At 37.9% G+C, this 22,998-nt stretch overlaps 2 protein-coding genes across 5 annotated transcripts; both read right to left on the bottom strand.

The window, feature by feature from the left end:
- Nucleotides 1-306: 306 nt before the first annotated feature.
- Nucleotides 307-15,253, bottom strand: grb7 (growth factor receptor bound protein 7). 3 transcript variants are annotated; one of them, XM_014986134.2, is made up of 15 exons: nucleotides 14,137-15,245; nucleotides 12,317-12,470; nucleotides 11,640-11,757; nucleotides 8,865-9,021; nucleotides 8,661-8,782; nucleotides 7,344-7,418; nucleotides 5,626-5,757; nucleotides 5,408-5,515; nucleotides 4,661-4,759; nucleotides 4,473-4,565; nucleotides 4,267-4,383; nucleotides 3,780-3,837; nucleotides 3,606-3,693; nucleotides 1,474-1,567; nucleotides 307-1,389 (listed from the first exon to the last, which is right to left on the bottom strand). In XM_014986134.2, exons 2-15 carry the CDS (start codon nucleotides 12,436-12,438, stop codon nucleotides 1,243-1,245), a joined length of 1,530 nt encoding a protein of 509 aa, XP_014841620.2. In that variant the 5' UTR covers nucleotides 12,439-12,470; nucleotides 14,137-15,245; the 3' UTR covers nucleotides 307-1,242. The 3 variants fall into 3 exon arrangements, 2 of the variants coding, with proteins under 2 accessions (XP_014841620.2, XP_014841621.2); XM_014986135.2 differs by having other exon boundaries at nucleotides 4,500-4,565; nucleotides 14,137-15,236; XR_015761529.1 differs by having other exon boundaries at nucleotides 1,334-1,389; nucleotides 1,474-1,590; nucleotides 14,137-15,253.
- Nucleotides 15,254-16,188: 935 nt separating this feature from the next.
- arf2b (ARF GTPase 2b) lies at nucleotides 16,189-22,905 on the bottom strand. 2 transcript variants are annotated; one of them, XM_014986139.2, is made up of 5 exons: nucleotides 22,793-22,905; nucleotides 20,419-20,576; nucleotides 19,886-19,996; nucleotides 18,455-18,579; nucleotides 16,189-18,083 (listed from the first exon to the last, which is right to left on the bottom strand). In XM_014986139.2, exons 2-5 carry the CDS (start codon nucleotides 20,564-20,566, stop codon nucleotides 17,922-17,924), a joined length of 546 nt encoding a protein of 181 aa, XP_014841625.1. In that variant the 5' UTR covers nucleotides 20,567-20,576; nucleotides 22,793-22,905; the 3' UTR covers nucleotides 16,189-17,921. The 2 variants fall into 2 exon arrangements, with proteins under 2 accessions (XP_014841625.1, XP_087857143.1); XM_088001017.1 differs by lacking the exon at nucleotides 22,793-22,905 and adding an exon at nucleotides 22,540-22,673.
- Between the last annotated feature and the right edge of the window lie 93 nt (nucleotides 22,906-22,998).

Here is a 22,998-nt window from a genome sequence, read left to right as displayed (position 1 = left end):
GCAATAAAGACACAGGAGCAAAACTGCACAGAAAATACCAATACAAGCTTTTTCAATAAGCATAGTTTCTTTACTCTGACTCAAAAGTGATTTTTCTTTCTTTTTTTTTGTTGCCAAAATTGCTTTTGGGGAAATAAAAATGTCTCGGGCCATTATTTTAGAAAGGTAACGGTTTGTAATATAAAGAAGTGGGCTTCTACATTAGCAAAAGAAAAGACAAATAAATTTAAAAAAAAGGGCAGGAAAAAAAATTAGACTTGGATAGCTGTAACTCCAAAACTAAAACGGACTGAAAAATTAAATCAATCACATGAAAGTATTTTCTTTATTTTACTGGCACATACATGGTTCTCCTGGAAAATTACAGTTTATCATGAATATTATATTAATCCTAAAGACACTTATTTAAAACACACACACTTTAGCACATTTCTGTCGAAATGCCAACACTGTATAAAGATGGTTTTTCAGAATACCTTTGCAGAAAATGAATATATATTTTTAAGAGCTACAGACATGTATTTATATATATATATTTTTTTTAAAAGTCTTCCCTGAGTGTCTTTACCTGAGGTAATTTAATGGTCTTTCTGTGGCGTTGGCATTGAGAAATCCTCAACTTTAAAATTGCAGATCCCATAACAACATAAATCAGTGCAGCTCTCAAATTTTTTTTATTGAATTAATTCTGATCCTGTTAAAGCCCTAAAGTGCAATTAAAAAATCCATCACTGGAGCTTATATGCTACATGACTGCAACATTAGTTTCTTCCTTTTTGATTTGCACAACCAAGGAAACCCACTTGTACTTGGAGCGCCCTCTGTCGTCCACAGTTCTCTGATGGAGATGCATGCAGGGGCGTCTGAAGCTCCTAGTCATGTAAAGCTGCTCAGCTCTTTATCACAGCAACAGTGTGGCACTGAATGAAAGTAAAGTTCACACTCCATCTTCTCCAAACCCTCCCCTCATAGCGCTGAAAGCCTGTCCAACACGGCTAATTAAGATGTCTCTATGGGGATGGCTGCTCATTAATTAAAATAAAAACCAGCCAGTGTCTGTGCAGACCCATGTTGTGGGAACAATAAAAAAAAAAAAAAATCAAAGTGGGGAGGAGCAGATGAAATGCTTCATCTCTGGTTCATACTCATGCCCACAGCTCTGACAGCTTCATCTCAGAGGGATGATCTGTTTCCTTGATGGATATCATTGTGAGATGAAGCGGTCCAGAGAGCAGAGGGACTTCACAGCGGCAGACAGATGCAGGGGCGTGTGAGGCACACAGGCAGGGCGCCCTTGTTGATTTGGTGAAACTCCACCAGCTGCAGGAGGTCGATGAACCGAGTCTTGCCGTCGTCTAAAGTGAGGTACTTTTTTCCGTCCTCCAAAACCTGTAGAGATGCAGCCGAATTAAGTCAGTGGCATTTTTGGGAGATTAAAAGACCCCCCCATCAGAAAGAGCATGGGGAACTCACCGGGATCACGATAAAGTGTTTGACCTTCAGCTCATGACACAACGACAGCACAAAGCAGTTCTCATGCTGCTGGCTTCTACGCATCAGGAACATCCTGGAGATCAAGACGCGTGTTACCTCCAATGAGATAAAACCGTTAGGTCAAAATATAAAATGCTCAGGTTTTTGACTTATGGCATACGTTATATAACAGTGATTCTTGAGAATAGGGACAAAATGGGTTTTAATTTTCCCATATTTTTTTAAAATTATTTCTCAACCTTATGTATGCAAATATGACAAATAATGTTTAGAAAATATGAAGATGCTAAGGTACAGGCTCCCAGTTGCGATTTTTAAAAAAAAAAATTACATTTTTAATCAACCTGACCCAAAACTTTGTCATCACCATCTGACAAAAATAAATCTAAAATGATTTTTAAAATACCCCATTAGTGATATTTTACTCAATTTACAGACAAATGCTTCTCAAGAAATAAAATAAATATTATTTAAAACAAAAAACAAGAAAAAGTCCATCTGATGGAGTTGACAGTGCATGACGGAGTTGACACAGAACTGAAGGTGGTGACAAACTAGTGAGTAAAATGAAAAACTTGGTACATGTGAAGTAATGCAATTCATGTAAAATACATTAAAATGAATTAGTTGCACAATTAAGTGAGATTTGACAACAATTTCACTGAAAGAGTCAGAAAAACTCTGACGGAGTTGACATCTGACGGAGTTGACGAAATGCCAAACTACCTCAATTTATATGATGTTATTCTGAAGGAGGCCATATTGTAGCTCGTCAGGTCCATGAAATCTTTACATTATACCAAAATTAAGCTTTCAAATTTCATCAAAGTTTTGTAAATTGTCAGTTATGGAGTTGACACATCATGGTTGTGACAAACAACTTAGGAATAAAACAGAAGAAAAAACTAAAGAATAACTTAAGCTAACCGGAGCTAACTAGCCCTCCTAGCAAAGGAAGAGAAAAGACAACGTCATGGGGTCCTCAGAAGTTCTGGTGCCCCCCAATAATGCCTGATTTTTTTTACATTCTTTTCATTTCTGACTGTGTTGACAAAAACTAAGGACAAATTTCAACGGAGTTGGAAAATATCTAAAAATTATTTTTAATTCAATTTATCGATACTTTTATAATTATTTATATGACTACTTATACTTAATTGTCATAATATATAATTTTAGTATTTCTTTAATTGTTTTAAACTATAAGAATGTGTTGATTTCTGCTCCTGGACAAGGGCTTTTACAGGCATCATCCACCGACTACAATGTTTAAAATAAAAAAATATTCAGCAAAAAAAAGAAAAATATACATTGTTGTGCTCACATGACCCAGGTTAGTTTAGTTAGATATTTGAAAAAAATATATTTTGTGTATATTTTATTCAAATTTCATGCTTTATCCATAGGACCTGTTTTGTCCCTATTCTCAAGAATCATCAATTACATGGACAAAAGATAATTGTACAAAATTCAAATTAGGTGTAGGTTTTTCCGGACATACGCAGGTTATGAATATCATTGGGGCTTTCTGGAATAGTCCAACACAACGTAATGCATGGTGCACAACCGCACTGTCGAAAATGTGTACAAGGCACAATTTTGAATGTGAATTTGCATTAGGAACTTTTAGCTGCTTCTCCGATTAATACTCTCCTTGACCCAGCCTGTCAGTTTATGTCGCCGGCCATGGCTTTGTAGGTCTGCAGCTGCGACACACTTAATATACCGGTGCTATGTCAGAGGTCTAAAACTGGACATTATTTTATATCCAGTCCTGGCTCTTCAAAACTTTATTCCTGAAACAACAAAGGATATTTGCCCTTTGTTTTACTTGAGGTTGTTAGTTAAAGGGTGGACTGAATTCAGATGCACACCACACTTTCAAATTTTATTTGTAAAGGGTTTTGAAAACGATATAATTTTTTTAAAATTTTTATTCACGAGCCAGGACTTGAATTCAACCAGCAACTAAAAGTCCGAAGAAAAACATACAGGCAGCCGAATCTATAATGATAAGAAAAAACATTGCAGTTGTACCAGCAAGATTTTAAGCATCATTTCTAATTGAAAACCAGAAATAAAAAAATGTCATTCACTCTGGTGGTTCTCACCCATCTACCAGCCCCTGCTTCTCTATCAGCTTCTCTGCTTCATTTCTGGTCAAGCCACCATAAAACCACGGGTGGGTCTCGTGAACGGCTATGAGCAAAGAAAAACACATTGGTACATTATTCAGTTACTTGTGGATTTTAACTCTCTTTCTCTTTAATCTCATGTGGACTTACAGAAATCCTGAGGCTCAGAGTTTGTGTTGGGCTGGCAGAACCTTAAGGTCTCTCTCTTCTGTCAGAAAAGAAGCATCAGACAAAGGTCAGTAAATGTCACATCATTTCTCCTCTCTACATTGGTAATTTAAGTTGATGCGTTGTGGCTCCTTTACAAAAAAAAGAAAACTAAACTTTATCTGTAAAGAACATTTCAAATAAAGAGACTGAAAACAATTCTTCAGCTTTATGGATTAGAATAAGAGAAGAAGCAACTGCTCTTTATCAGCATCAAAATCCATGAAATCTAACCTCGGATTAACAAAAACAAAAAGACACATGTTCCACAAAAAAACTGTATCAGAACCTCTATAAAAGCAAAGGTTTTTATCAACTTGATTGCATGATGCATGTGTTTAACGTAAAACCCAAAATGTAGAGACTGACTGTGCTGGAAACAGCTTGGCACTTAGAAATGTCTTCAAACGTGGCAATGCTGCAGCCTCACCCTCCAGGCCTGTGCTTCCTCCTGCTCTGCGTTCTGAGCCTCTGTCGGGTTTGCAATCACGCGTCCTCCAGCTTTACCTGTGAAGTCCATCGCCACCAGGCTATTCTCTGACTTTGACTGCAAAACAGCACATGTACAGTTCACATACGCCGCGTGCAGAAATGACGGGGTCAATCACAATGTTCCATCTTGTGAGATAGACTGACTTTGCTCTCCGTGAGCTTTGGGCTTACCGGGGTTCGTGGAGCCAACTTGGACTCTGATATCGCATTATAGTTTAGCTTAATCTGCCTCCCACACTGAAAACACAAAAACACACATAACGTTATTCAGTATTCCTGTCTGTAATTTGGTAAAATAATATTAAAAATGTTTAAATGTGATGAACATGTACCTTGAACAATCTGAAAGCACAAATCCACATTTTTCGCATCTCTTCAGTCTCGGCACACATGATCTTTAAATCCTTAACTTGGCCTTGACTCTTGGTAGGCTGAGCAAACACAGAAACAAAACATACATCTGTCATCTGAGGTTTACAAATATTCATCATGGGTATGAATATTATGTTACTTTTTTTGTTTTTACTGATTAAGCTGCGCCTTTGCAAGGAAGGAAATATGAGTTTGACAATTCACTATCAATAGCTTTGCATGTTTTGATGTAGTTTTCTATGATTTTCCAGCTCCACCAGTAATTTCTCTACTAAGAAACAACATTTAAAAGCTAAAAATAGATTTATACATTGAGCTGTGAGTTTTTAAAATCACTCTGTGTAGCAAACAAACTATTAGTAGGATATATTAATATTACCAAACAATTTGTTTGCACAGTTGAAAACAATCGCCAGAACAGGCATTGATGTTGGTGCACCTCAACAGTCTACATTAGGCCCACTGCTTTTCAGTTTGCACCTTTATTCAATAGTGACACATGACGTAATTTGTTAGACTTATGGTGATGATGCAGTCGTTTGTCTACAGTAACAAAAGATCAAAGGTTTAAATACAAAGGTTTTAGCCAGAGGAGGGATTGCACGACAAACAGCACTTATTTGTAACGGTCAAGTCATTACTCTAAAAGATCACAATTGAATTCTTAGTTTAAATGGCAAAAATAAACAAAGTACAATCAGTTCTACCTTGATGCAGAAGTTGAATTCAGTAGGAGCTCCGTATCGTTTGCCGTCGACCACTTTGTACACGTTTGAAACACTTAGATTGGCGAATTCTTTTAGATGCTCACAATCCTAAATCCCAAACACAGATTGGAGAATGAAAGTTAAAGAAGCACTCTGTGACAATTTACAATCTCAGCAACAAATCCAGTTCTGGAGATAACATGAGAAGTTTCCCTAACCGTTTTCTTGGTGGATATGTAAAGGCCAGACCGTCGGAGAGTGAAGAACATCTTCTTCCAAGACGTCTTAAAGTATCCCTTTAAGTTGAAAAAGCCCTTGATCTGAGGAGATTTCCCATTCGAGGTCAGCTCCTGTTGAGGTAACACAATTCAAGTTCTGTCTCAAACAAAGTGATCCCTGTGGTGCCATTAGACATTATACCAAAAATGTTTTGCTTGTGATTCTGCACATTTATTTGGACACGTTAACAAACACGAGTTATATATTTCTCAGGTCTTTGTTTTATTCAATCACATTACTATCAGCAATTTAACATTGATTTTCTGATTATGCTCCTGACAGTGACTTCCTTTGCTCTTGTTAGTTACAGTTTCCAACTGCTTAAGCACACTAAATATACATTAAGATTTAGGCACACATTTAAATTTATTAGCATTTACCCATTTATTATTCATTTTTTCTTTTGGAAGAAAACAATGCAGAAGAATGCAGCTATTTTGTGTTGGTAGCACTAAGATTGGGCATCAAAGCCTTAAAAGATAGGAGAGCAAAATAATAGCAAAGTCTCCAGGAAAATTTGATTTCAAATAGATTTCAAAGGCCCATATGAGTTAAGGGTATTATAAGAGACATAGGTTGTCACAAAAACTGAGCTTGAAAGCCTAAAGGGCCTTAAAGGGATCATTCTTTAGCTCAATCTGGCTGTAATCACCCCATAAATTAAAATTATGTTGGCATTCAGATGGAGCAGATTCAACAACCACAGTTGTTTTGATTTTGACTGACATTGTTTCTGCAATTTGCATAGTAAATGTCACCACAATCCTTCTCATGAGTTTCACTGCACAACAGTAATGCAACTTTTAAAATGCTATTCCAAAGCCTTTGTTTTTCATGTCACTAAATCCAAAACTTGCTTGGTGTTAGTCACTTCAAACAAACGCTACGCATGTGCCGGATGGAAGCCAAGTTAAGTTACAAGGGATTCCAAGCAAACATCCCCTCTGTCATTTGCTTTGGGCACTGAGAAAAACAATGCTGCTGCAGATGTTTATAAGTAAAATAAAGCATTTTCAGCATCAAAGTGCATTATAGTCCTAATGCAAAATATGTTTTCAAGGAAGGAGTTTCTTTGTGGTGCATCTATGAAGCTCATATAGAATTACCAACTCTTCATCTGTTTATTTTTGTCAACAACCTGATTACCATAATCATCCGCATAAATGTCTTCCCATTTCAGTGGGAGTTAAATCAAACCAGTACTGTTTCCAGAAGAGTATCTCTAAACTTTATTTTCGCTTAGTAAATCAGTTTAAAGGTCAACTGTAATTCATATAGATTTCATAGTACTTTCAAAATTCTTAACTTTTCTGGTTTTAAAATATTTTTATATCGCCATCTGTTGACGTTTGTGACAGTGGTCTGTCGAACAGAATCCTTTAACATACTTTCAGCTGGTTAGACTGCAGCTTTTGCTTTTCAGTAGGCTTTTATGATATTTCTTCAAAACTTTTTGCTAGCTCAGTATTGATTCTAAAACAGTTTCAGCAAATTTTCTTGAAACATTCAACCACTTTTACAAAATAAATAATAGATTTTCTTGTTAAACTATCCTGTTAGAAAGGATTTTGCTGTTTCATATCTTACATTTTTTATATTACACAATATTAAAAAAAAAAAAAAAAAAGTCTAGCACACAAAATTGTTCTTGTTTTACCCGAATGAACACTGTCGATGTAATCTTCTTCATGGCATCCTCGCTGTCCGAGATCATTGCATTTGCAAAGAAGCGCTGCAAGATGAATCACAAGAACTCCAAGTAATTGTATCTTACAGATTTACGAAACTGTGTTTAAAAAAACAAAAAGCATTATTATTAGGACTGGAGATTTTCAACCTTTTTTGCTGAAAAACATCAATATTCAATATTTCAGAATTATTGCAAGTGGTTCAGATAAATCCTTAACAGACATATTCAGTGCTTGGGGTGAAAACAAACAGAGCGGCTGCGTATCAGATAGAATCTTGTGCGTACCAAATGCTCTTAGTAGTCAACCAAGCAATTCTGACAACCTCAGGCCACTGTCCACAGTTCCTCCAGGATTTCACAATTGTTTTGTGATTGTTTCTGCAATCAAAATCACTAATCTTCTGGTGCCACTTTAGAATTATTGCAAAAAATGTTGAATTTTTTTGCCTCATTGAGCCCCTTCCAAAACCTACATATAGATGAAAAACAATATGAGAAAAAAAAACAAAAAGGAGACAGAATGGACAATCAAATTATTTTTTCTTTAAATAACTTTAATAGCTTGATTTTTGTTACTGTCCTTAACTATCTTGAACTATAACTTGACATCAACTAAGGCTGAGGTAGCAGTGTATTAGAAGTAAGAAATACTGCCACCCACAGGTGAGAATTAGTCACTTAAATCCAATGTTCTTGAATACGTGTTGTGGACAATTTGCAATAAACTCACAATTATACATGTGTCAATTTCCAGCTCTGCTGAATTGCGAAAAACTGGAGGGACAATGTGTGCAGAAATTCCTGATTTATTTTCCCGAAGGCACAAAATATATCTGAGAATGTCAAAATAACTCATATACTATGTCTAATTTCTCAAGAAAGCATCTGGTGTGCACAAGAAATCTGTTTGTTTTTTTTTCTTTTTTACGCATGTCACTTTAAAGGCTCCAAATCTTTTAACACTCACTGTGAAAATGTGTAAAAATTTTCCTAAAATTTTCTGTAAGATATTTTTCTATAGGAATAAAAATATATATATTTTAGAGCTTTGCACATGTTTCAAACCACACCACATTAAAGGCTTTGTATCATCTGGAGGCACAAAGGCAGTTTTGGGTCACCATAAAGACTGATGGGAAGCCCATTCAATCAAAGTCAACAGTTTTAAATGATGCAAGTGCACAGATGCCAGTCTGCGACCAACATGAGGAACTGTCTGAGGCCTTCACTCAGTCTGTTAACACAGAACTTAATCTGCCACTCGTGAATGAAGGCTTTACATACCCACTGTATATGGAAGAACTCATACTTGTCATAGTTTTTGGAGAACATGAATCTCGCCTCAACCTTCACAGACCAGGTGGCCTGAACCTCCAGCACAACCTCGTGGTCCTCCAGACATCTCTCTGAAGACATCGGGATGAAGATGTAAACCAAACCAGTCTTGTTACTCAGCGGCGATTGTGTAGTGAACCATCTTAGATTTACCGAGGCCCAGAGTAGGATAGATCTCGAGAAGTGCCCAGTTGTCCTCATCGCTGCAGTGAGCTGACTGGACCAACAGCTGGCACACTTCTCTGGCTGTTGCTTGGCGACCAATCAGTATGGTCTTATAGGCGCTCTCATCTCCGTAGACTTTAATCACCTGAGGGGAAATGCACAACAATCCCTCCGATTAAAAGGAGACACTGTGGCCCACTTTAAACAAACCAGAGATTCTCATTAATTTAAGGATTTCTGCTTTCTTGTTAGGATAGAAGTAAGTTTTTCCCCTCAAATGGGGAGAAAATTAGCTCAAAAATATAACTGAATTTTCCCTAAGAGTAGTTATAGTCTTTAAGTGCAAAAGAAATAAATAACTGTACCTGAGATAAAAAAAAAAAAAGAGAAGACAGACCAAGACAGACCCTACATGGGTAATAACAGCCATGAAAATGCTCAAATATATAAGCACCTGAGAGCCTAAAACTCCAGTGGTCCAGTTTCCGAGTGATTATCTTGTCTGTAACTCCTTTGCTTTTCTTCTGGATTACACACTGATTGATACCGGGTCAAACGATTCCCAAAACCTCAGATTAAAACCCAAATTGTGACGCAAAGAACCTTCCAAGTTCACACAAAGGTCAAAAACTTTGTGTCCAATAAGCTTCAAAGCTCAAAGAGAAGTTTTAATTGGTTTCTAATTTCAGAGTGACCTGCCCTTAAAACTTTATGGCAGAAAACATCTCCCTCTTCCCGAGGTTAAAATGCTAAAACCTTCACTGCATCCGTCTGGACCGAGAAGCAGCTGTTCACGTAGACAAGAGATCAACTGTGCGCGGCTTATCAAACCGGCTGGATTATTCTTTGAGCAGGCGAGATACTGACTGCATCCGGCAACAGGTTTCCAAGCAAAATGAAGACAACCTGCCTGACCAGGAACACGTCAACAAATGAAAACAGGCTGGCTGAGTGAGCGCTGGAGTCAGTCAGGCAGAAATAATTACTGCATATCAACTCGAGAGGATTATGGGAGAACAACAACGCTTTCTATGGAAATATTTCACTGCACTCTGACTCACTTCACTTCCTCAAAAACAAATTCCGGTTCCAACAAAGGGACATTAGGCCACAGATTCAAGAATTACCGCACACAATGTGGTTGTTAATACAGCAACAACACACATAAACACTGACTGAATGTTAAAAAACCCCCAGACTATGTCTCTCTGATCCTTAAGACAGTTTGATCCCGTCCTAAGGATCAAACGTCAACCCCAGCTTCAGTTACAGTTATGGAAACCGCTGCAGGGCAATGACAAGAAGTGCAGTGGGAGAAATATCTGCGTGCGCCGTGGTATTAAAGGTCCTGAAGGCTCTGTTGTGAGACTTCTGCACAAAATCTCAAATTGACAGAGGAGGTTCAGAGGGTTAATGTGATTCACTTCCTCTATCTTTTTTTGGTCATCTCTGCCTATTGAGTTATCTTCAAGCGGCCTTTCTTTCTGAGCGGCTCAACAAAAAGAAGGCTGGAGATGATTAGAAACTGATAAACCATATGTATGAACTTAGTTAAAAAAAAAGAAGCCACATTTGGGGAGTAAAACATCTCAGGAATACCATCAAATAAGTGCATAGATTCTTTATACACACAGTGATACGTTTGCAAATTTGCATATTACATAGGACTGAATTAAAAAAAAAAAAAAAAGAAGCAGGAAACCTATTGAGATACTTGATAAACTAAGTTAATATCACAGCTATGCTCAAACTAATCCAGTATTGACTCATATGTAGCATAAGCATGTCTTAGATACAGTGACATCAATAACAGCATAATTTCCAGTCTTTTTCACTAAATCATACCAACAAGGCCCACTACTATAAAGAAGGTTGAATTAAATGAAATAATTTGAGCTAATATGCGTTATAACAACATTTATTTTCCCTTTCGGATCAATAAGGTACTTTTTTTTAATTGAACTGAAGAACAAGATCCTAAAACGACCCAATCTGTGCATCAGTCTGTTTATTTAAAACAACAAACAGATAAAAACAACTCAGCCTTGGCAACTGTTGCACACTGACGTGCATAAATATTACAGACAAGCTGATTCTGGCAGTGTGTCAAGATGTGACACAGATTGCGTGAAAAGATAGCCTTCCTTGTCGATCACAGCAGCCAACAACTTTCTGTTTAGAACAGAAAGTTGTTGGTTGCTGAATTTTGTGTCCAATAAAGTTCAGCAACCAACTAAACAACTTTCTGTTTAGAACAGAAAGTTGTTGGTTGCTGAATTTTGTGTCCAATAAAGTTCAGCAACCAACTAAACAACTTTCTGTTTAGAACAGAAAGTCGTTGCACGTGAAGAGGACACATTTACTTGAGGCACTCGCTGGCCTGAGCTGTAATAATGGGATAGATAGGATTTAGAAAGCGGATTAGGAAATGTCACTATTTCTAATTAATGCAAGGAGCAATTGTTTTTACAAAAACAAATGCTTTAGTAGATATAAGGATTTATGTCATCTTATGTCTCAGAGCATGTTGGTGTTTTAAGCCATGTGAGCCGTTTTCTGTTGCTTTTACGCATATGATGTCATTGTTAGAGTTGGTGCCCCCTGCTGGCTGAGAGTAGAAAGAGGACCCAGGCGTTTTGTGGGTTGCGACTACGTTTTATCCCCCTCCAGAATTTTATGCATTTTCATTGGTTGCTGGAGAGAGGCAAAATTAGGGGTCATCAGAGAACAATTTAATATGATTTGTGACCTAAAAATACTCACAAATTTGTCACTTGATTCTGAAGGAAGCGAGCTGCTGAGCAATGAAAGATTGCACAGATCTGGAAAGGGGTTTGGAATGGGGGACTCGGAGGAAGACAAAATTTCACTTCCTTTCTTCCTAAAAGAAATAGAATGACAAAATTAGTAAAAAGGGAAACATCTGTTCGTAAATTACACATGTGGAAAAAATTGGTTAATGACTGAAAAACTTGCAGTGGTCACTGAAATTTTTTTTGAAACTGATAAAAGTGATATTAAGATGCTGAACTCACACTGACAGCTACAGAAATGGTGCGAGAGCAAAAATGAAACAAATGACATTTAGATCCAGGTGTTATCGTTTCTGTCCAGTCCCGTTTCGTTTGTTTATGTTTTGTTAATTCTGTTGAATTTAAAAGCAATGTCTGATTTCCATTTCCCTGATTTTCAGTAATGTGCACATCCTCTTCTCCAAAAAAAAAAAAAAAATATTTTTTTTTTTTTTGGAAAAGTTCAACAGCTCAGTCTCAACTTGTCATCTTTAAAACTAACAAACACCTCCGCATGTCATAATCTCTTGTTTAACCGTCAGCTGACCTACAGTTAAGTGAGCACCAGGATTTCCTCCAGAAGCCCAGTGACTCACAGCTACTCTGTTGTATGTGCTGCTTCTGAGCGTCTGTGGCTGCCGGTCGTACCTGTTTGTGTTAATTGAGATGGGCTGGGAGCGGCGGAGGGGAGGTGACTCAGGTACGAGAGGACTCAGGGTTAAAGTGGAGCAGCCCAGCGACACCTCCTCCTCGTCTGATGAATCCTTCATCGTGGAGCCCTCAAAAGATTTCCTGGAGGAATCTGAGGGGGAAATCAGAGTGTTGGATCCAATGGAGATGCAACGGAGGAAGCATGAAATGCTCCTATTACCTTGAAGAGCTTGTTATTCTTGCTTTTAGAACACTAACAAGAATACTCTGACAACAACACTTTAATCTACACATTATCAAAAATCTGTCCATGTATTTTTATTATGGGATTTCTCCCATGATGTAACTCTGAAAGAAAAAAAAAAAAAACACCAAAAAAAAAAAAAAAACACTAATTATTTTGTGCTGATCCGTCCGAGACATTCGCGAGACTGGTTGGCATCAATCATGCTTGTCGTAGCTGATAGCGAAACCAGGACAATAAACAACAGTAAATCTCAGGCTCAACAGGAACAACAGCACGGCTCAGGTTAGTATTTTTCGTCTCTCAAAATAGACTCACGTGGCAGCGAGTCATAGAAAAATCTGAGCCTGATTTTCCACAAACACACAAGACAACCCCGGAAGTCGTGCACAAGCTAAGCATGTAAACATGTATACACCGTTCTCGGCGTAAAACTTTATCTCTTGGCCTTTACTGCTGCAGAAAATATAATTAATTTTATAAGGGGAAATGTACAACGTAATCATGTCTTGTTCTAAAGTTTTAGCTTAAATGAGTCAAAGAAGTTTATTTTATTTTTTCCTGCTGTTACTGACACTCTTCAGCTCATTTCAGAACATTTTTTGATGAACTGGAAGACTCGTATGCAAAGTCTCAGAATTTTCAGTCTTAAAAATTGAATCCGAGTTGATTTAACTCTTCCGTCTCCGTTTAGAGCTTAGCTGTAATGTCCCAAGTCCGAAAGGTTTGTTTGCATCAGAATACACAGTAGGAAAACACACATTTATTGAGAACATTTCAACATTATGAGTACAGAATACACTAAATGAATAAAATCATAATTAATGAATCCATTGTGAAAAGAAAAAAAAACAAGTCTTGTTTACATGCAAGAATGATTTTTACATTGAATAATCTATCATTTTACTTACTTCACCTTGTGGAGCAAGGTTTCCTGGATTCTCAAAATTCCTTATTACTTGCTTTAAACATAAATTGTGTAGTTTTCAACCAAGTCATAAAGTTTCAATATATTTGATTTTAAAAGCAATGTGTTTGTGTGCTCGCAAATCCCTATTTTCTGAATAATCCCAATGGCTGTTTTTTGGAATTTATTGAATGGCATTCGGTTGCTTTTATATGTGCTCCCCAGATTTCCACATAGTAAGACACTGTGTGACTAATTGCCATTAAATATTTACCTGGTTTTTCAATTTTACAGGGTTATACCGTTAAAGGTGCTTTCTTTAAAAAGATTCAAGATTGCTATGTAGTACCAATTCCTTAAATTAAACTAAAACATTCAGTTTGCAGCCTTTTTATGTGTATAAACACTTGAGAAAAGGTTTTATGATCCAGTCATGTAGCTTTGGAACCCCCCACCCCCAGAAACAACTACTATCCGGTATTAAGAAATACAATTACAAGTTCAACCTAAACCCCGTGACTGATGAGAAACGCTATAGATTACGTTAACGTCCATCTTCCTGACGTAGCTTAAACTCACGCTGTGCTAAAATGCCCATTAAAGTGACATTACTGCGCCAACTCTCGGTTCGAAACTCAGGACAAAGAGGCTCAAACTGGACCTTACCTGTGACCCGCGGTGTTCCACATGAGCCCCTACCTGCTCATACAGAATGCGGCGTCTCTTGGTGGTTTTTCTTCCATGCGAGTCCGTTTCTCAGAGTTCAAAATGCGGCGTTTCTTTTTCCATACGTGGGCATAAAGTTGATTCTGTCACAGCGGCGTGCCAAGACCTCGGAGTGGGCGGGGCCTGCCCGACAGGTGGGTGAGGACAGCAAGCCGCGTAAGGCAGCCCGTAGGCCGCGCCTTCTTCTGTCGATGAGGTCACCTGGTTCGTTGAAACCACTTGATTTCTTAGTTGTTGTGTTTTTTTTTTCTACTCATCATAGTGTAAACCTATTTATTGTTCTTTTCATACAGTGTAACCTGGTAAAAATATGGGCCTTTCTTTGACTCTCAACTAATTCAACCACTTCCCTCCATTAAAAAAAAAAAATATGTGCATGTAGACTTATCATAGAAAGACCCCAGACTGGTACTGAACCCAGAATCTTGCCCCAACACAAACGCCGGGGTAGTTGTTGCAACTGCCTCACTGTGCAGATAGATAAAAGAATGTTGCTGTTCTTGTATGAACGTATTTTGAAAGGTAATGACTCATTAAATATTTAATCGCTGAGGAATTCTGAGGCCCGTAAAGAGCTGTCATCAGTACAGACGAGACGATAAACAATATCTGATTCATGAGAATGAAATTAATTTGTGTGAGGACTGCTTGAGTTTTTTTTAATTTTTTTTTAATTTGTTGTAGATGTTTAGATGACTCGTCCTCTTATATTTTATTACCGTCACGTGTTGTGGATTTTATTTCTAAAAATAAACACTATGTTCACTGTCATGTCAGAATCAATATTCAATTCAAAAATACTTCATTAATCCCAAAGGGAAATTAAATGTTGTAACTCATTAAGATTTTCCAGTTATTGAAGATCATGATGTTAGCTGTTACCAGGAAAGAATATCAGAATTTCTGACGTTCAGGAAACTTATATTTCTACACAGATGATCCTTTGTCTCCTAGATGTTGGAGCAAAACGGAAACAATTGAGTTACTTGTTTCTTCAGTAGTCAAAGTAGTGTTTTTGTACATTTTAACCAGTGGTCCTATTTAGGTTACATATTCACAGACTGCTGTGGGAGAACAAAGCACTTTTCAGTCATATACTGAGGTATGTTGGAATAACCTTTGTGTTTATTAAAACTCATATTGTTTTCTTATTTGGTTTTGTCTGGTTTGTTGAAAACTAGCTATAAAGGATATTGCTGAGATTTTAATCTGAAAAAAAACCTATTGAAATCAAAATTTAAATGGTAAACAACACAGGTGTGGATTTATGTGACTATTTCAGCAAGCAGTAAAAGCAATGTAGCTTTGGAAAAAGTGAATAATTTCAAGAGCAAGAAGCAAGTCAGTAATTCATAAATGCATGGACAAACTTTTCAGGCTGATGTGGCATTTACCTTTACAATTGTGTTTCTTAAATTCTTGTTGAAAGATCTATGCATTGCTCAAAAATCTGTAGAAAAAAAAAAGTAAATGTTTCAAAGTAAAACCGTCAAATATGTAGAAACTGGATTGGCTCGTAGACTGAGTTGAAAAAAAATTAAAGTCTGATTTATAGATGAGATTTAAGTGGCTTAGCCAACAAAAATCAGGTACTTTGTCAGAAAATGTGTTGTGAAATTGAGAATGAAGCAAACCTTCAAGCATATATAAACCAATTTATATTCATTCCAAAATATGACTTAGCCCCTTTTTATACTTAAAATACAGACATTTATTTTCCTTTTAAGGTGTAAATATATAAAAGCCTGAATTTGAATTGAAAGATTTATTGAGGATTTATTAGAATTCAACAGCTTCAGCAAATTTTTGAAATTTGACTTTATGATTATGTGCGTTTCCTTTAGCAATGTGTAACTGACAAAGTATAAAGTAAAACGTATCCATTTATTGCAATTCTCCACTTAGTTGGAAAACTAGAGGGCTGTTGTGGGGTGGAAGGGAAATACATTTACCACCGTTTTAAAAAAAATAAAAACCAGAGTTGTCTTTGGGTTTGGATCAAATCATGTTTATTAATGTGTTCAGCAAATCCCCACAGAAACAGTTTACAGGGGAACTTACAGATTTACAATCTTTCTTGACAGAAGTGCCAGCTTTAACCCCCATGGTTCAACACTGAGGACGCCTGCTGAGTCTCAGCACCAGGTAACTGCACACCGATTCCCCTCAACAGGTCTGCCACCGAGTCCTTCCAGCTCGCTGCCAACAAAGGAGGAAGAGGAGGAGGACTGGTGTTGCACTCCTCAATCTTTTAAGTATGCAGCAACACAAATGAGGAGTATTAGCCTGTAAACACCCAGACATTCCAGCCATTTTTCCTTTCTTCTTGTCTAGACTGTTCACAGTTAAAGAGCCTTCATTTTTGGTGCCAATCCTTCATCCCGACTTCGAAAGCTAAAACAGCTGGATGCTTTCAGGTTTCAAAGAAAAACCGTCAACCGTTGGTGAAGAAAAGAAAAAAGAAAAATCAGGTCAGGCCCTCAGAGATGCTCTTACTACGTCCATGTTCAGGATTTGTCATACTGCTCAAATGCATTTGGTTCAGCAGTCATTGTACAATATAAATGCTAAAACTAATGACAGAAAAAACAAACATGTAACATCTCTTAAAGGAATAATGTGAAGCTCCTGTTCTCAGGCTTAAGTACGAGTGTGAGAACGCCATCAGAATGATTCATCAGACTCAAAAGATCCAATTTACTCCGGGGAATTAAAAGGAGGGCTACCGAGGGAGCAGAAAAGACGTGGGCTGCATACGTAAACTGACAGAATTTGACTTTTATTTGAAGATTGTTGGCTTGCCTTGTGCTTCGGGGAGAAAGTTAGTGTCCACTGGCGAGCCATCAATAGGAATAATCTGCTATATTTCCAATATAATAATAATAAAACAAACAGCATGATTTTCAAATGACACCAGAATGATCGAGGATGAACTGCTTTTTTTTTTTCCCCTTCCATTTTTTTTTCCTGCGTTTTCAAACTCTGCTTTTTTTTTTTTTTTTTTTTTTCCTTTTGATTTTGCTTTGACCTGATACAGGTTAAGATGCAATTTACTGAATCTCTTACTGGTGGGTTTCAAAATCAAGGAGGTTAAAATTAACATTTAGCATTCGATCTACACTGGGTGAGCGTTTCTACTTATCACAGATCAGACTAAAGGGAGGAGAGCTTACACCCTTGCTCTTTCTTTGCCGTATGAAAACCATGCTTCCTCTGCGGAGTTAGGGTGGGGAGAAGGGGGCCGTGCAAGACTGAGAGTGGGGGTAGGCCGAGCGGGGAGGAGGCTGACGTCGGTGGATGGAGAAAGGTCTTGAAAACCGGACTGCTGATTCCACAGGAGGTGTGTAAAAGGCACGCCAGGGTTACTCCCAGTCCCAGCCGACACACACACAAAGACGCCTTCATGCCCACACACACACTCGCTGAACACACACTCATTCGCTCTTGTACACACACACCACCCGCAAACACACACACACACACAGACACAAGCAGCACAGGCTCGAGCCCCGAGAGCACAGACGGAAGAGGAGAAAGCAGGAAGGAAGTTCTCGAAAGAAAAGAGCCGGGTCGGTCCGGGGAAAGGGGGTAGAGATGGAGCAGAGGGGTCCGGGGTCCGGTGCTGCAGCGGTGTCGAAACAGAAAAAAATAAAATAAAATAAAAATAAACCACAAACAAAGAAGAAAAAAAAAGGAAAAACAAAACAAAAAACTGGTGGAATGGATCATTTCTGGTTCTTCAGCTGGTTGGAGAGCCAGTCCAGGCCCTCGTAGAGACCGTCTCCGCTGGTGGCGCAGGTGGCCTGGATGTACCAGCTGCGCTGACGCAGAGCGTGTAGGCCCAGCTTGTCTGTGATCTCTGCAGCGTTCATGGCGTTGGGGAGATCCTGGAGGAAGGAATGCAGATGGTGATCTATAAGCTTCTCTGGCTTCTACTGTTGGAAAACTTTGTACATTTGAACCAATATCTATGTTTATTCTGATGAATTAATAACTCCTACTTAGTTTCTTTTAAATAATTTTATGACTACTCTAACCATCTGAGTCTAACAGTTTTCCAACTTGGTTCACGCAACTTGTATTTAAAGAGAATCTGAGATCAAACAATTTCATAATGCTTCTTTTTCAAAATGTTTGTGGCTTCAAATTCTGCAGCTGAGCGGAAAATACACTATTTTCGAAGAACGTGTGGAATCACCTCATCTGATTGTCAAAGGAACATGAAAGCGCATCAGGGAACCAAAAATGTGACTCTTACCTGTTTATTTGCAAAAACAAGCAGCACAGCGTCTCTCAGTTCGTCCTCAGCCAGCATTCTGGACAGCTCCTCCCTCGCCTCGTTCACCCTCTCCCTGTCGTTGCTGTCCACCACGAAAATAAGCCCTGCAGAAACAAGCAACGTCTATCTGAGAGGATATCAACCTTCTTGAAACTTTGCCAACACATTCTGGCTGCACCATATCAAAACAGTCATTTGCAATATAAATATCACATTCACTGATATTACGATGACAAAATGTTTATGATATATTGTGGGGAACCTCAACATATCTCTTTCGCATTTTCTCATTTATGACCCGACTGCACAGCCAATTCAAAGAGTTTGTTACCTTAATAATTAACTTCAGTTTGGTTATAACTCCCTGGGATTTAATAACCAAAACTCATTTCAGGATAACACTGAGGAGCTTGAAATGCAAACATACCTACTGTGCTGCCAAGTAAAGCATTACTTGGGTGACAAATAAAGCAAATAACTCAAACCGATGATAAAATATTTAGATGAATCTTGAGAGAGCTCTCAGATCAGTAAATGACAAACATAACCAGCAGCTGCATAACACTCGATTGTGCTCTTCAAAGTAGAAAAATGAAGCAAAATATATTTCACTAAAAGGTTCAAACTATATTAATTTAAATAAGTGTAGGAAAGCCTGAGCTGACCGTTACAGCACCTTGTATAAACATAGATACTTGCTGGAGTCACAAGAAAAGCAAAATGTCTAACAACTGTGGTAATTACATACAGTTTGTTATTAATACGGTTATCCAACCCACTGCTTCCCTTTTAACAGATAGAGGATACTGTTATGTCTGCGATCTGAGAGTCATTTGATATGCGGCAGGTTCAGTTAAAGAGACGGAGCGTTCCAGCCTCAGGACTTGCAGGCAGAACAGGGGAAGGTAACCCAGGTAACTGCCAACATTGTGCTTGCCCACTTTTAAATCTATAAATTGGAACAATTTAAATCACTCAGAGTTTTAAGGAATAAGAGCTTTGCAACTACTACCCAACAAATGAACTAAACCTTAGATAGAGCAAAACCACTTTTAAACAAATATTTCAAGCAGTCCATTGACCAGCGAGGACTAAAGTGATCTAACTCTCTTTAATCATGACTTTAACTTTCTGGTACATAAAAAAAATCTTCATCAAGATGCCAAACCTACACAAGTAATTTGTTGTTTTTTCTAGGAAAACAACTAAACGGCAATCACCCTCTACAGTCCGTAGCATTTCCTGATGAATTAGATTTCAGGAAAGGGAGGAGTCAAACAATACGTCCTTTCAGAATGGAACAATGGAGCATGAGTCACTGGTTCACTTGCTTTAAAATCATCTTCTATGCACCAACAAGGCCACCTATAGGCAGAAGTGAACACAGTCGGGTTTGAAGTCACCCCTCACCTTGAGTGTTCTGGAAGTAGTGGCGCCACAGCGGCCTGATTTTGTCCTGACCGCCCACATCCCACACCGTGAAGCTGATGTTCTTGTATTCTACCGTTTCAACGTTAAAACCTGCAGGAGGAAGAAAAGGCACTGATGAGTCACAGGCTGAAGGGTCTTTGAAAAAAAGTCAAGGTCCTGAAAGTTGAGGATAAACTTGTTCCACATAAACCTCGAAATTCCACCTGCACGCAGTTTAACATTTCTGAAATGTAAATTACACAAATACTACCAGAGTCAGTAATAGTCTGAAACAAGTCAAGGACTAAACAATTTTATATAAAACCAGTGGCCTTAAGTGCAGAGACACTTATGTGATTTCAAACAAGAACTTACATTATATTCAGATCTTTAAACTGGCACAAAAACTGTTAAAACATGCAAGACCTTAATTTTGTTACTTACAATTATATCATGATCCATAATCTAGGCACCTCAAAAACATTTTATCTGTACATCCAGGTAAAAAGAGATATATATAAAAAAATCCTTACCAATAGTGGGAATGGTGGTGACTATCTCTCCAAGCTTCAGTTTATATAGGATTGTTGTTTTTCCAGCAGCATCAAGGCCAACCATTAAAATTCTCATCTCCTTTTTGCCGAACAGGCCCTTGAATAAGCTTGCAAATACATTCCCCATGTTGGCAAAGCTGAAAAATAGGAGAGAAAAACCGTTAGGGGGTGAAACATCTTTAAGCACCGGATAACATCTTTAAGTGTACGGATAAGAGCAGGAATTAAGTAAAATGTAAAGGGTGCATTCTGTTCCACAAAGAGGAAATTATGGAAAAATAAGAGGAATGACTTAAAGTACTTCTGCTAGAACAGAAACGACCAGCATGGGGAATCACATTTCTGGTTTCACCAAAATCTGTTTTCAAAAATAACAGCAAAAAAACCTAGTTTGATGAACTGGACACATATAAGATTTTTTTTAGAGAACATACAAGCAAGAAATGAACAGTTCTTTGATTTTTATATATCCTTTTAATCAAAAACATTTCACTGCCATGAATACTAAATCCATACACAATGGGTAAGTATACCTTTGTTTAAGAATAGATAATGGAAGGAGGTACAGACAGAAGCCTAACCTATTGTAACTTTTAAAAAAATGTTACTGCAAATGTACTGATTGATAATCAGGTTCTACAGTCAAGCATCTAAAATAATCTCCCAGTTATGTCTGCATTTGGAAGACTCCCTCAAACAAAGTCACAAGAGTCAGCTGAATCACTACAGCACCAAGAAAAACAAAACAAAAGACGGAATTCAATGCAAAACTTTAATATTTAGAGCTGATAATAAAACGGCTTCTAGAAATCAAGAGAACTCGGCATAATTTATGTCGTTTTGGCAATACACCTCAAGATGTAACACAAAAAAAAAAAAAAAGAATACTGTCAACCTTTTACAGCCAAAAACTCATTAAAAACTTATGAAATGAGTCAAAATAAGTCTTCAAAAAATGCTCTGCAGAACCAAGAAGCTTGGTGTGCTGAAAGAAGCTTATCTATAAAAATTTATTAGAACCAGACAGAACCTATTCTCACACCTACTTAACATTTTGATCCAGTAGCACATTAAGGATGCGAGGATGAGGTCTAAGGAGTAAGGAAGCAAAGTTGCATCAGACTGTAGTCTTCTGAACATCACCCATGAGCAGGTTACTTAAGCTACAATAAAAGAAAAGTGATGAACATTTCATTTTTCTGTCCCCGATTCATCTTCATTTTAAGGAAAGATCTGATCTTTCCTAAGGCATACTGCAATGATGAACCTTTCAATTTCGGCCAAACAAACCACTTAAGTTTTCTTACAAACTTTTAAACTCTTCCATATACTTAAAACTTATGTTTTTAGGGACACATAAAACAAAAATCTATTGATCTGACATCTCTGCACACTTGTCATTAGTCCCCTAAAAAATTTAATTATTTTACGAACATACCTGTTCCTCAAGTGACTTACTGTGTTGTAAAATAAAGTGGAATTTTACTGAAAGAAAAGTCAACATAAGATCTGAAATGGCAAAGGTTTAGACACATTTTTTTCCCCTGATTATCTTTGACCAATTTGTCGGCTTTTGTTCAAATCCACAGCTAATCAACAATTCTACAATATTTCCTTACTCAATTGTTAAAATCAGTTTATTTCGCCGCTTTTTTTTTATTATCTGAAGGTATATACAAATGCTTGTACCGCACTTAAGACAACAAAACGGGATCTGAGCAAAACTAAAACAGATTTTATAGGCCGCTACACTGATCGAGCTTTCGTTCACCCGGATAAGCTTAATAGCTAACGAGCTACTTGATAAGAAAGGCCTGTTCTAACTGGTAAACCTGGTATTAGTAACACGCATAATGTTAAAATTTCTAGTTTTAGTCATTTGTTTATAGCTCGACCTCAAACTAAACAAACGTTTACGAGTGGCAGGATGGACAAGAATAAAAACACAGTTAAATCTAAAGTAAACGGAGTGTAGTTTTAGCCACGTTAGCTTCATCAAGGGCGGATGCTTTGGCTAGCCGCTAACTGGATTCGTTGACAATTTAAAACGTAGCGGATTTTGACACACGACAACACACAACGAAGGTTTACAACACTCACATAGTTTTAACAAACGTAGTTACAACCGAAGCCCAGTTCGGTAAAAGGAACCGCAGTGGCTGCTTTCAGCTCGGCCGTGACAGGAACTGCTGTCGCGCTAGCTGCCGTTAGCGAACTGCCGCGTCACTGCTCAGAGAACACCGTGACGTCACTCCAAACGCCGCTCAAATCGATCAGTTCGGACATTAAGACTTCTAACACACAGATTGCAACATTAAAGTACAAAAATAAACGTCTTTTAGTCAGTTATTACCTTTACAGAGACGACAACCCGATCTTTGCGTTATCTTTCACTGTCACTCCAAAATGGCGTTTTGCGCAACCAGGGAGACACCGGCGTACTTCCCACTTTGAAGCCACGACCAATCGCAGCGCAAATAGTGTAACTGATAACCCGCCTTGGTTATCCAATGGTCCAATCAGGGCGGCGGCACATCCTTGTGCGCACAGTGTACAAAA

The sequence above is a fragment of the Poecilia mexicana genome, unplaced genomic scaffold (genome assembly GCF_051168715.1).
Source record: "Poecilia mexicana isolate PSO_F unplaced genomic scaffold, ASM5116871v1 scaffold_19, whole genome shotgun sequence".
Classification (NCBI taxonomy): Eukaryota; Metazoa; Chordata; class Actinopteri; order Cyprinodontiformes; family Poeciliidae; genus Poecilia; species Poecilia mexicana.
The sequence above is the reverse complement of the archived record's forward strand: the minus strand, read 5'-3'. Positions and strand labels throughout refer to the sequence as shown.

What these genes read in the sequence shown, in the direction of transcription:
- grb7 (XM_014986134.2), bottom strand. Translation starts at nt 12,438, where the DNA reads ATGAAGGATTCATCAGACGAGGAGGAGGTGTCGCTGGGCTGCTCCACT. An exon ending in CATCGACAGTGTTCATTCGG is followed by an intron (nt 5,758 to 7,343) that starts GTAAAACAAGAA and finishes TTACCTCAACAG; the next exon opens with GAGCTGACCTCGAATGGGAA. An exon ending in GTGCTTTCAGATTGTTCAAG is followed by an intron (nt 4,566 to 4,660) that starts GTACATGTTCAT and finishes TTGTGTTTTCAG; the next exon opens with TGTGGGAGGCAGATTAAGCT.
- arf2b (XM_014986139.2), bottom strand. Translation starts at nt 20,566, where the DNA reads ATGGGGAATGTATTTGCAAGCTTATTCAAGGGCCTGTTCGGCAAAAAG. An exon ending in CACCACCATTCCCACTATTG is followed by an intron (nt 19,997 to 20,418) that starts GTAAGGATTTTT and finishes TTCCTCCTGCAG; the next exon opens with GTTTTAACGTTGAAACGGTA. An exon ending in CTACTTCCAGAACACTCAAG is followed by an intron (nt 18,580 to 19,885) that starts GTGAGGGGTGAC and finishes TTGTTTCTGCAG; the next exon opens with GGCTTATTTTCGTGGTGGAC.